The 13,616-nt window shown below is 40.1% G+C and overlaps 1 protein-coding gene across 5 annotated transcripts in view; it reads left to right on the plus strand.

Annotated features, from left to right (window-relative positions):
- Nucleotides 1–13,616, plus strand: part of NELL1 (neural EGFL like 1) — a 324,035-nt gene that overhangs the window by 41,161 nt on the left and 269,258 nt on the right. For all 5 annotated transcript variants that reach the window (XM_086894121.1, XM_086894124.1, XM_086894122.1 and 2 more), the window contains exon 4: nt 2,156–2,326. In XM_086894121.1, the coding sequence (XP_086750247.1) occupies nt 2,156–2,326 (171 nt within the window). The remainder of the gene's footprint in view (nt 1–2,155; nt 2,327–13,616) is intronic.

Consider the following 13,616-nt stretch of genomic DNA (forward strand, 5'->3'; position numbering starts at 1 on the left):
GAGGTAACTATTGACACTAAAGCTTGTCAAGTGAGAAGCTTTGCAATTCCCTATGCTGGACAAATAACAGAGCACAGATGTGATTAAGTGAAGTATCTGACTGACCTTTCCAGGGCTGCACTGCTGCCTTTACATTAACAAAGAAATCATTGCGTAGTGAGTGATCAGCTCTGTGGCTACTGGAGATTATGAAGAATGACCTCAGGATGCAATCTGCTTCCTGCAACAGGAGATTGTCTTGTTTTGGGCCCTTAAGCCTCTGTGGTCAGCCATATGTCTCTATATGTATATAGGCACAAATGCTTTGTGTGTGAGATACTAGAATGTTATGTACTTCTTCCTCTTTTTTTTTTTTTTTTTTTAGTTTTCTGTCTCACTTCCTTTTGTGCTGTGACAGAAGATGGAAATTATAAAACGATTAATTATGACATCACTGACAGTACTTGTCCTAGTGCTCTTCTGGCTTGGGATCTCCATCAGGATTATCCTCTGGATGTTGACTATATTGTTACTGAGCATGGAAATAATAAATCTTCTCCAGATTTCATGTGAATCTAATTTAGGTATTTTAATGGGTGTTGGCTGTAGTTAATCAACATTCTGCTCTACTGTTTAGAAAACCCCTCTTTCTCTGCTTTCTTTGTGCTAGTTCCTTCACACCAGCCTGATTTTTTTTTTCCACTCTGTACTGTATGTAATTTGTTTGTACCTATGCCGGCTGTGTTTTTATTCAGTGTTTGTTTTACCTTTTCCTCCTTGTGTTTTTCACTTTGTTGCTTGAGTCTTTGATTCATGTGATCCTGTAATGCTTTTAAGTTGCATGAAAAATATGACCGGGCACTGGCTGGATGGAGGAGAGCTTGTGTTGTCTTGCACATGTTTCCAGCTAGTGTTTTATCACCTAAGTTTCCTCCCAAGAAACTCTGTTTTCCAGTTATGTTGAAAACCCTCAACTTCATTGGGAAGATGTAATCTTGAAGAAGCACACACCCCCATGTATTGCCTGTGCACACAGGCTGTTAGGGCCTGTGTACTGCCAAGCGATGTAAAAGGCTTATGAGAAAATGAAAATCGATGCTCCAATATTTATTGGTGTGTGTTGCATTTATGTTTTGGAAGTAGATTTCATTACTGTAATTTTTCCCACCCTACCCCAAATCAGCACCTATCTCTAAAATGCCATATTAAATTTGTGTTGGCCAGTAGGGAAAAAAATAACATTGTGGAGGTAGATGGGGAAAAACTGTCTGGACAATCTAACATCTTCACTTTCTTGTAGAGCTCTTTCCCTTTATAAAGGGACGTCTGCATCACCTGTTTCTATATACACAGCTTCATTTTAGCAGGAAAAAGATTTGGTATGATGCAAATACTTGGTGAGGTCTAAGAGAAGATTTCACTATGTATACTGTCAGTGTGCCCTGGAAGAGCTAAATTCATCCTAGAGAAAGAACTGGCTCCCCCCACAGCCCTGTGAGGCCAGTTAATAACCACACTTTAGCTCTCCTGTGAGTCTGACAGCTGTATGAAGATTGTGACTGTTGGATAGTTTATGCCAGATGTGGAGACACCTAATCCAGCTGGGAGGTTTTGTCCTTTCCTTGTAAAGCTGAACAATCATGGCAGTAACAATTGAAGTCAGAAAATGAGTTAAGCACAACTGCATGTAGGGGAGTCTTAAAAATAAACAGTTGCGGTTTTTTAACTGGGTATGCAAGTAGTAAATACAAATTTAATGATTACCTGGTGGTTTCTTACCTTAATGGCTTTTTATTTGTGGTAATGATGTATATATACCATTCTTTATTTTTCAATTTCTTACAAAGCCTGCAGTCTTACAAAATATTTCGGTATAAAAAATAAAGCTTGTTTTTCTGTAGTTTTCTATGGTTGAAAAGAGGACTTCAGTTTCCTGGGCTTACAAGTGGTACTTTGAGCTGTTTTCACGTAATTTGTATTGCTGGTTTTGTACTGCTCTGAATTGTATAGCCTTGTCTCTTCTTTTAAAAAAATTAATTAGCAGCTAATCCATGCTGAGTAACTTTAAAAACTTCTTTAGATTGTGATGTTTGCTTAAAGAAATCTTATCACTTAAGAAGAAAGTGACAACGATGATATCCCAGAGTGGAACTGATTCTTCCTGTTTTCAATGCAGCTATTTTGAACTGGAGAGCAGTGGCCTGCGGGATGAGATCAGGTATCACTACAGGTTTAATGGGAAGACAAGAACAGAGGTGTTCCCATACCGCCTGGCAGATGGACAGTGGCATAAGATTGCTGTGTCACTTAGCGCATCCCATCTTCTGCTCCATGTGGACTGCAACAGGTAAGCAACTATGTTCTGCAATTTGTATTTATTTAAAAAATAATCTCTAGTTACAGGAAAATAATTTGAAAAGGAGATTTATTTTTTTTCCCCTATAAATTCCTCATTCAAGAAGCACACTAAACTGCCATGGGATAAGAAAAGAAAAACAAAGTATTAAAATGTAACAATTCATTGTGATTATGAACAAATGTGGAAAAGGTTGATTGCTGATGGGGGAGTATTAAATGCATCTCTGTAGTTTAAGCAGTAGCTGATGTTAGGATTGCCAGTGATTGCATTTAAGTGTGATGGATGGATGTGCAGTCTGTTCTGTTGTGAACTGCTTCACTTGGCATACCTGAGAACTTGAAGAATAAATAGATTCATCAGAGACACTTTAATTTTATTTTACATAATCAGACAATGTAGCTTTTACTGATTTTTCCACGTGTTGCCCCATTTGGAAACTTCTGAGAGACCTGGAAGCTTCTTTTTGCATGACTCGCACCAATGTTTTTTATTTTCTGAAGGGCATTCTGTCTTCTCCATTAGAAGTTGTGAAGGCTGTGAGATGGCCTATTGCCAGGATTTCAGGGAATGAAAAACAGCAAACCTAGACTCTCTCTTGCCCTGTGACTTGATCTCACAATGTATTGTAGACTTCAGACTTAGTGGCTGATGAGGAAAGTCAGAGAGCTTGAGATTGGGACTTTCATAATAGGCTTTATGAATGAGGAAAACAAACCATTAGTTTTGTACCTTATTGCACCGAAATGAATAAAAAAAAATCCTTTGTGTTCAGTGAGAGGATCAGCATATGCATTTTGGTATTGTGGCACTTACATGGATTGGGTGATTATAGCAGATAGTTTTTTGGAAGTCTTCATTTTGTTTAGACAGGCAGAATAAACTTAGATGAATATTATAGGAGTATGCAGTTTTTGGAACATTTGAAAAATTTTCAGTTTTGATCCAAGTAATTATGAGATACTGTTTTGAGACAAATGGTACAGCCATTTTCTGCAACTCCATTAACTACTGAAAAATGTAATCTGAAGGAATATTGTTTATTGGACCTTATTTGAACCTTAGAAGGAATTAAATGCTGAGAGTAATTTTAATTTCATTGAGGCATGAAATCTACAGTTTGCAAAGATTCTCATTTCAGTCATTTGATTTATGTTCCCATTATTTATGTGTTTTTCCATTTCTTTGCTTTCAACAGAATGCTTTTTCTTTGTTTATTTGACATACTGGGTTTTGGGACAAGTTCTTTGTTATCTACTTTGATTTTTATTTTTTTATTTATTTTTTTATTTTTTTTGTGAGCAGCAAATGTGTTTTGGGAAGACCCTTTTTAACAGATTGTTTAGCTGGCTGCTTTCTTGCGCAGAATGTAAAATGAAGACAACACAAAATGACTGCCTGGTGCAGAATTCTATCCAGGGACATGAGAACTGCACAGAGTCATGGTTGTGACCTGATTTTCTTTACAGTAAAAGGCAGAAATAGATAAATGCAATTATAGAATAAGATGTGCTGTCATAGTAAGTGACAAATATGTCCAGCAATCTGTCAGGTAGCTCTAAACGGGGCTGATCCATCTAACCATGTCCCTTAAGGTGGTACATCCTAAGGTTGCTTCCATCATAAATCCGTACCTAGATGTCTCTATTTGGCTGTGTATTGTGGTGTTTTATGATAACTTCTTTGGAAGAGTAATGGAAATAGTTCTGAAAGCATGACTTGAGGACAGATCATAGTAAAAGTTTAAATGAGAGGGGGAAAAGAGAAGGGGAAGTCTCTAAGTTCCTTAGTCAGCTGTGGCATCACTGTTAATTAGAGAAGTCAGTGAATGTTTGTGTTAGTTTGATCATATCTTAACCCTTTATATCATTGCACTCAGAAAATGAATCAACATGTTCATCTTGGCATTTTCTTATGACAATGCAATAAGTATCAAAGCTGTGAAAATGAGGAGCAAGTAAATGAGCAGTACCTCTGAACACTACTGAAAGCCCTACACCTTCTTCATGTTAGTGTTATGTGAATAGAATGGGCAAGGAGACCAGCTCCTTTTTAATGCCTTTATTGAGGTCAGCTGTTGATGGGGGGAAGGCGAGGGACTGCACACACTACCACTGCTCCCGACGGATGACTCAGAGGAAGAGATGTTTAGCTGTGCTGCATAGCGGAGCTGAGGCTTCCGTGCTCACGCCAGTCCCCGGGAAGACACTGGCTCCTTGGAAACCTAGGCTGTTCATGCATAGCAAGTGTTGTATAGTTATGGTGACGTGGCCCGGAACATCAGTAAGTGGCTCAACGTTCTCCCTTGCTCCTCGACGTAGTTTGGAGTCCAGTTTGTGCCATGGCTTGCTGATTCTAGGGGTCTTTAGATGTTAATTCCACTTTCTCTCGGTGCTAACCCCCATGGGAATTTGCTCATCTACATACTGGGGAATGTCGTCGGTTGCCATTAGGAGGTGCCGGGAGCAGCAGAGGCGCAATATACAAGGCAAAGTGGCATTTAACAAGGCTGTCACAGCAACATTGGACATAAGGTGTTTAATGAAGAAGGCACCTTATGGTAACAACATTCAACTGGGTTAACATCTTTGTATACTGATCAGGAGGTCACATTTTACTCTTTACATTAAGAAAGCTTCAGCTGAAAGTGTGAATAGAGTCCAGAGAGTAGAGGTGTGGACCTAACGTGTAAATGTCACTATTTGAGGCTGGTGCGGTGTCTGGCTCTTAGCAGAGTTCAGGATGCCCAGTGAGAAGCGATGTTTCTGCAGACTTGAATGAACAAGAGGAAGCAGGATATGAGTGCAGTATATTCACCTGTCCCACCTCCTGCAGAGGTTTGGTGTCATCAGAACAAGAATTCAGCTTCCTGTGTACCTATCTAGTTAAAGAAGTTCTCAGCTTTTTGTTTATTGTTTTTGCCAGCAAAACAAAAAGGGAAAAGAAAATAAATTGACTGCCAAAATTTATGCCTCGAATTTCTACAGTATTTCTTTAGGGCTTTGCAACATCTTTTCCTTACAGACATGCCTCAATTTGCTTAAATGCATTACTTCTTTTGTTTAGGGGTGTGGTAATGTATTATATGTTTGGAAGGCTATTGTGAGTGATTGATTTGTGAATGCAATGTTACTAAAATTAAACTGTACCTGAGAGTGCATTGCAAGTGTTTGCATTGGAAAAATATCCAGTCACAACCTAGTATTGCTACAGAATTCATACCGTGATACCCAAAGCTGGTCTCTGGCCTTGAAGAACTGCAGTTGATCAGAAAGCATTGGAGAAGCAGCTTTTAATTTGTAAACAGATAGTCAAATCTACTTTTTCTCTTCCCAGCCCTATCACCCACATTACTCTGATTTGTAAAATTGCTTTGACATTTGTACTTTATTATCTTTTGGATTCAGTTCAAAGTCAACATTGTTTTTCAGACCTGGGTAGGCTAGGGAAAAGTTCTTGGAAACTAGCAAAGACCTGTAATGCTTTAAAACATAACCTTTTAAACAGTGCAATAGTCTTTGTTCTCATGAGATGTCATGTGAAGGGGAAAGCATATGTATCAAAGGAAGTTTATTTGTCCAAGTACACGTCCTGCTGCATCTTACTGGCTCCTTTTAGTGCTCCTTCAAGAACAAGGAGTGGGAAATATAGCTGAGCTTGATGTTAGAGCTTGGAGCTGTTAACTCAGGAATCATAGAACGATTTGGGTTGGTAGGGACTTTAAATTGATCTTGTTCCAATCCACTGTCATGGGCAGGGACGCCTTCCACTACACCAGGTTGCTCCAAGCCCTGTCCAGCCTGGCTTTGGACACTTCCAGGAATGGGGCACCCACAGGTTCTCTGGGCAACCTGTGCCAGGGCCTCACTATCCTCACAGTGAAGAATTTCTTCATATTATCTAATCTGAACCCACCCAACTTTGATTTGAAGCTATTTTAGCTTGTCCTGTCATTTTGTTTCCTTGTCCAAAGTCCCTCTCCAGCTCTCTTGTGGCCTCTTTAGCTACTGGAAGGTGCTAGAAGGTCATCTGAGCAAGGAGCCTTCTTAAGGCTGAACAGCCTCAAATTTCTCAGCCCATCTTCATGGGAGAGAAAAAAGATATCTTAAAGTCCAGACTGGAAACCTGTTGAATGTCACTGGACTCTCCTCACTTACTTGAAGAGCTTTCATGCTGGGCCTAGACAGTAACCTCTAGCCAGAGATGTGTCTCAGAAAACTGACATAAGAAGCAATGGGTGCACTTGCTAACATGCTTTTAACATTCTAGTAAAGTTCTGAAAGCTTAGAAAAATGAAAAGACGGCATTAATTATAAATGTACTACTTACTGATGCCCAAGTAAAACCTGTGCTCAAAGTAACTTGGCTATTAACTTCCCTGCTTTTGGTAGGATCTGTGCCACCACCTTGCTTTAGGCAAAAAGGGTTTGTCAGAGATTTTCTGGTGAATGTTTAGATTCAGCTAGAGCAACTGCATCATTGTCCTTAAATAACCAGTACTAATAGATATTTATGTATTTGTATGTATGATCAGATTAACTCTGCGGTGCTTTTTCCCATATTGGGCCTCTGTTCATACCTGTCCTCTCGGGAGATTTGCAACCTCGAGAGGCTGTCAACTCCTACAAGATCTGATATTTGACTTCTCTGGGAATTAGTCTCAGTTGTGGAGTCTGTATTGTTTCCCGTGGCACCTTGCTGTCCACTGGGTTGTGTGTCCCCTATGACAGTAACAGCATAGAAATATGTTGTGTTGTAATGGTGTTGAGAAGAGTGAGGGAACAGAATGGAGCCTACAGTTTAGGAGATGGCAGGTACTGTATCGAAATGTATTTCTTGACAATTTATTTGCAAAACAGAAATTCCAAGTTGTTCTCAGAGTAGCTGATTAATCTGGAGAGGTAAGCCTGAAAGGTGTTTTGTGGGTTTTTATTTTTTTTTAATATTGTTTTATTTATCATCAGCCATATTGCTATAAAGGTACTCACGTATTCAGACAGTATCCATGTTCCTTTACTTGAACTCTGGGCATAGAAGGGAGAGAAAGGTGCTTTGATGAAAAAATTAATGTTCTTCCAGTTAAAATCTATGCTGGAGTGCCTTTTGCTGTGAATAAAGCCTGTGATTTTGATGGATATTCTTAACTGTTTGATGGAGGGGGTTGGTAAGAGCATAAGAGCATAGATTATAAAACTGGAGCAGGCTTGGAAGTAGTATCCAACTGAAAAAACATGTTGTCTGCTTCTTTTATGTTAGAACATTAGGGAATAAAAAATGCATGAGCAGTAGAACTTTTTAATTGGAAAAATAAATAAATTAAAGTGACATCCTCCAAATGTGGGAATCCAAGACCTCTGAGTTCTTAAAAATAAAATATTCTGGCTGCCAACCTGGGGTTTTCAACTGATCTAAACAAATTTTTGTGACTTTTATTAAAGTGTAATAAATTTAAAGAAGGTTAAGGGATTTATTTAAAAGAGGAATTTGCTGATTTAGTTACTGTAAAACACTTTCTCTTGAGAGGGAAGAGGGTGTCAGTGCTATGCAGCTAGGTAGTTTAGTCTCACTATTTGAAATATGAGTTTGTGACCCAGATTGCTTCTCTGGTCTCCAAGTCTCTCTTCTACTTCTCTGTAGTAGAAGCTGTCAGAGAAATGGTTACTTTGGTGGAGTGGTGTAATTATGCATTGCGGGTGCACCCAACATCAGATCTGTGGTATTGTGGACTGGAAGTTAATTTTCACCTACTAGTTTTCCCTTTAGTTTGTCAGAAAGCTCTAAAATTTTTAGCATGAGAGAGACCTCCAGCTGGCATGCCACATCAGCTGCCATCAGTCTCTATCATTACAGTTACTATAGTTAACTGCAAGGAAATGTTGAGGATACAGTCAGCATTATTTTCTTTTTAAAGAAGCTTTTAAATAGCCAGGGTTTTTCACTGAATAGCTAATGCATCAGCAGAATGGTAGTATGGGTATGACCAAACACTGAATGATATGATTTAATCCAGTCCCCAATTATGATGTAAATTTTTTTTTTATCCCCCACAAAAATAATTTGTATACTTTATTGAGAGAATTGTGAGAATGCGTAAGTATTTATGAAAGTGCTGAAAAAGTTGTAGAGAAAAATAGGTAACAATCCATATCTATGCCTGCCTGTCTTAGACCCTTTGACCACCCCTAGAAGGCAGAAATCACTTGTACAGTTATCTGGGTACTGGCTTCAGCAGAGAGGCCTCACATAGCTCCTGCTCAGAATGGAATCTGCATCTGCTTTTGGCTCCTTTCAGGAACTGATCCAGGTGCTGCTGATCTCCAGGAGTTTACGGGTCTCTTCCATAGTAGCTTGGGGCAGAGTTTTAGGGACCCATGGAGCCAGAGTTTGGTACCTGCACAGCCCAAATACTGCTGAATATAGACTCAGTAATGGTTTTGTTCCGCCCCTGCCCCCCAGTCAGAACTGGGGACTTCCGGTGCTTCCTGGTGAATTCTAAGTGTTGGTAGACAGGTTGATGGCTTCAACAGGACAGGAGTATTGTGTTATGCTTTACCATTGGCATCTTTCATTCCTTGTATTTTTATGCTCTGGGTGTGTCAGAGAGAGAGGATGGATAATGGTACAGGGAATGATCTTAAGACTGGCAAGCCTCAAATGGTTTAGTAATTTCCAAAAGTTTGTGACTAGGTGTATTATCAAATTCTCAAGTATTTGTATATTGGTTCAATATACATGTAGACATTTTTTAATCTTAAAAGCAATAAATCTTTAAATTGGTGTGGTTAGTTACAAGAGCGGTCTCTGAAAAATGTAGCTTGCATAGTTTGAAATGTATCTGGATATTTTTCTGTGAATTTTTTTCAGAAGTCTCCTGTTACTTGGCTCTATTTCCTTTATATTTGTTGGTGTGAGAGTCATATGGACAGAGAGGTGATCATAGTAATTTAAGAGTCAACCAGATAAAGCAAATGTTTTGAGATTTTTCCTTTCAGATTGTAAAAACAATTATCTTGCTCCAGCCAGGCAGATTAACTGAGATCTAAGAAATAAATGAACTCTTCCATTTGAAGTGCTTAGCTTAATACTAGAGTTTAGAACTGCAAGTCATACAGGATAATACTGGAGCTGAATTGAGAAAATTATAGCAAAATTTGAGTTAAATAATTTTGTAAAAACATTAGATCTTTGTCAAAGAGCAGGTGAGAACCCGTCTGAACTATTCAACAGCAGATTTGAGACCTGAGTGTTCATGCATAGTACAGAGCCTTTCCAAAAGATCTGAAACCTCCTGAGTGTCGTGGGGCTTGAGAATACGATTGAGCAAACAGGGGTGAGACTGCTGAGATCTGTGAAACCAGCCCAGAGTTTTATGAAGTGGTTTAATAGTTGAGGTGTTTTTCTTCGGCAATTTAGTACAGTTACTCAGAAGGTGATTATTTTAGGATTTTACAAAATCCTCATGTTGGCTGCAGGGAGGTAGAGACTGCTCGACTGCATTTTTTAGTACCCCAAAACCTGACACTTCTCATTATTTCGTGATTTGGCAACAGAAAACTGACAGCAGTGGTGCATGATCAGTCACATTTGTTCCTTGGGTGTGAGGAGCTGGAGGCATATGGAGTGCTCAGAGGTGGAAGGTGTCAAACTTGGAAGCACCGAGTGGGGCTCTGGGGTGTCAGGCAGTGGCACAGGTCTTACTGCAGCAGTGGTGTGTGAACAGGACCAGCCAGCCTCTGTGGTCTTTGGGTGGTCCTCAGTACATAGCGGGGTCAGGTAGACTCAGTGCTGAGCGTGGGGACAACAGAGTTCCTGGTTCAGTGCTGTGGGAGTGAGCTGCTTGGCAAATGTGCCAGTTGAGGAAATGGCAAAGGTGGTCCAGTCTCATGCTTCCTAAGGTGAGGTTTTTCTGTGAGTTGAGGATGAGTGTTTAGTGAGCTGGTTGGTGTAGCTTTTTTGGTGTGGGTTTTTTTAATGGGGAAAAAAAAAAAATCAGATATTAGCATCTGCTTCCACTTCAAATATTTTAATGATGTGAAGCATCCTTGTTGTGATCTGTATTATCAGTGGAATGATACATCAAAGAAACAGTAAGGAGGAAGATGGCAGTTTGAGCCTTGGCACAGGAGTAAGGTAACATGCAATTGTCAGTCCTATAATTTGTATCTGAGACCAGGCAGTAAATGAAAGAATTGGTGGAAACTGCATTACTTAATTGGGCTGCAGTTTCAGTGGCATCCTCCTCAGCACATCAATAGTGAAAGCAAATAACTAATAACTGCCACTGTGCCAACTAAGGCAACTTGGACTTTTTCAGCCCAAGCTGAATTTTTCTCTGTCATACCAGTTGCTTACCGTAAACTTGTCTGAAAGATGTGCCATGCAGTATCCCTGGGGGACAACCTGGTGCAGTCGGCAATGAGAACTCTCACTGATTTGAGCAGAACCATGCTCTCACCTCCCCAGTGTGTCAGATGTTGTGGAAAATGTGCTGTCCCTGCAGAGTGCTTTTCTGCCTATCTGCTGGCAGTTTCTATCTAAATTAAATTTTAGACCCAATATAATCATTTGTTCTATGTTTACTATTTCATACACCTCTCCAGTCATGGCCAATTAGTTATTTGTGGAGAGAGTGTAAAGGTATCTTTCAAACAATCAAGACTAAACTGGACATTTGGAAAATACCATGGGAAAAGGAAGATGTGGGTTATCAGATGAACCTGCAGGAAGAACTGAGGAACCAGGGGATGAAGCCATGGAATTAGTGTTGCAGAGATGGTGGTTAATAGGGAGGAGGAGTGTCAGCTCCAGGGAGTGCCAGGTGCCTTTGCACAGTGCTGAGGCAACACCAGGGGCAGGGCCCTGGCACGAGTGTGGCTGCCAAGGCAATGCCTGCAATCCGTAGCCTGCAGTTGCCTTCTGTCACTGCAGCAAATTGGCTCTAGAATATGGATGAGGTTATTTTATGATACATACAAATCCTCCAGTGATGACATGAACCCCTTGATGAGATGATCCTGTGACAAGATACCCTGTAAAGCAATTAACTTCTCAGCAGATGTGTTTTGGAAGGGGGAAGAAGCTGTTTAGTAGAAAGGTTTCTCGTGGCTAACTGAATGTTAAATTTCTCTTTTGTATTAGTGCATAAAGACGAAAGCCTTGTTCTTCTCATAATTGTACCTATCTTATGGTACTAGATAAATCAACTTTGGAGTTGAGAGTAGTGTGAGACAAAAGAAAAACAAAAGGCAAGACAAAGGCTTCATGTATTTTGTGAAGAGGGGCTGTTCCAAAGCTGTAAAAGCTTATCATGCCTCAGGTTCTGCTGTAACTGCCAGAGTGGAGATCTGTGTGCTGCAAGTCTAGGGCCAGGGACCAGCACATCATTTTACGTGGCAGGTAGATGGAATAGAGGAAAAGTTTCAGAACTGCCAGTTCTTACTCAATAAATGCCTTGTGACAAACCCCAAAAGCAATCTTAGATTTTTTTTTTCCATGAAAAAATAGAGATAGCATAAGCCATTTAATCGTGATTTTACCTCTTTGTTCTGATAACATTTTATTTTGGGGTTAATTTTGCTTCAAGACCTTTGTGCACATTTTGATGTACATTCTTCCTGTTTTCCTTTCTGTTTGTAAGATAGGCTTAATTGGCTACTGCTTGTTTCATAGATATTTTAATACAGTTTTTTCATCTCAGATATGTCTTGCTCTAAGGGTTTCTTGTTTAATTTGTGGGAGAGGAGGTTTTCTTCTTTTTATATCTTGAAAGAACCCATTGAATTAATTACTTCCTTTTATTTCTAGACTCTGCTTTTAATTGTTCTGACTTGGTTTGATGATATTTTGCATCTGGAATGTACTCTGAACATTTGATTCACCTGAGATGGGCTTTTGCTATGATGCTTAGTATGGTAACAGATGAGAGTGCTGTGCTTTTAGCTTTCTTGTTAACCATTTGTTTTATTCAGAGATCTGGTTTAGAACCTGATCTTCAAAGCTTGCTGAGATTGAAGGGTGTCTTTTATTGATCCTGTGAGTTTTAATATTGTCCTTATTTAGAAGTGTATTTGTCTCCTTGACTGTAGTGGATACTTGGGTGCATCATAAAAGCTGTGCTGCTTTGTGGTTTATGCTCTGGTAGCCAGATAGTGATAGTTGCTCACAAGTGTTAAAGAGATGCTGAAATATCTTTGGAGAGTCAGACACTTGTTTGAAAAGTGGCATTTGATCTATGTAGCTCTCAGTTCAATATGGAGATGTTTAAAGTCTTGAATTCACATTAATCCATAGAAGTTATGCACACTGATTTTTATATGAAAAGTCTGTGTATGTAGATGACATTCACCTCTTCAGAGGAAGAATTCTTTTGACCCAGATGCCACTTTAAGTTCTGCTGAATATGACAAAAATTATCATCTTCACCAAAACCTGTGACAAGTACATTGCTCATGTGCTTCTGCTATTTGTAGATTATGTACAATTTTTATGGGCAATGCTAGGGCCAGAAGCCACATGCAATTGAGCTCAGCTTTACATAAAAGAAAAAGGTTGCTATGTAGTTTAGTGCTGTTAGACAGCTGAGCACCACATAGCTGCTGCCACTACAGTGGGATGGAGAATGGATTCGGAAGGATGAGAGTGTGGGGTGGGGAAATAAAGAAATAAAGACAGTTTAACAGGTAAAGAAAAGTAAAATAAAGAATTATTTCACGTCTCCCATCAGCTGGCAGGTGTTTAACTGTTTTCCTGGAAGAAGCAGGTCTTTGTCTAACATCATGGTTACTTGGGAAGACAAATGCTGTAACTCCAAATATCCCCATCCCCTTTCTGTTTTCCCCCAGCTTGTATTGCTAAGTGTGATGTCATGGTATGGGGCATCCTGTTGCAGTCTGCAACCTCAGGATCTCGTCCAGGGAAGCTGCAGGATTCTGGGGACCAGCATGAAACACCAATGAGATGGGCTCCTGGTTCATGAAACCATTTATTCAGCATGGAAACAAACTCAGATCCAGAACAAAGAGCCCCAACAGAGGCCGAGCAGGGGTTTTTGAGGGACAGAACTCCCGAGGGTCTCCACCTTTGAGGGTGGAGTTCAGGGTCAGGGACCACTAGAAACACAGCAAGGGAGAAACCCCCCAGGGGCTCAACCCAGTCAGAACACCTGGGCTGTCCTTCACAAGGGGTTTGGGGTGGGACAGTGTCACTCTTTGTCTTCCCCGAGGCATGTCGCCACAGTATTCCTCAGGTCAGCTGGGGTCTGCTGTCCTGGCTGTGTCCCCTC

Source organism: Cyanistes caeruleus, chromosome 6 (genome assembly GCF_971803275.1).
Source record: "Cyanistes caeruleus chromosome 6, bCyaCae1.hap1.1, whole genome shotgun sequence".
NCBI classification, from domain to species: Eukaryota; Metazoa; Chordata; class Aves; order Passeriformes; family Paridae; genus Cyanistes; species Cyanistes caeruleus.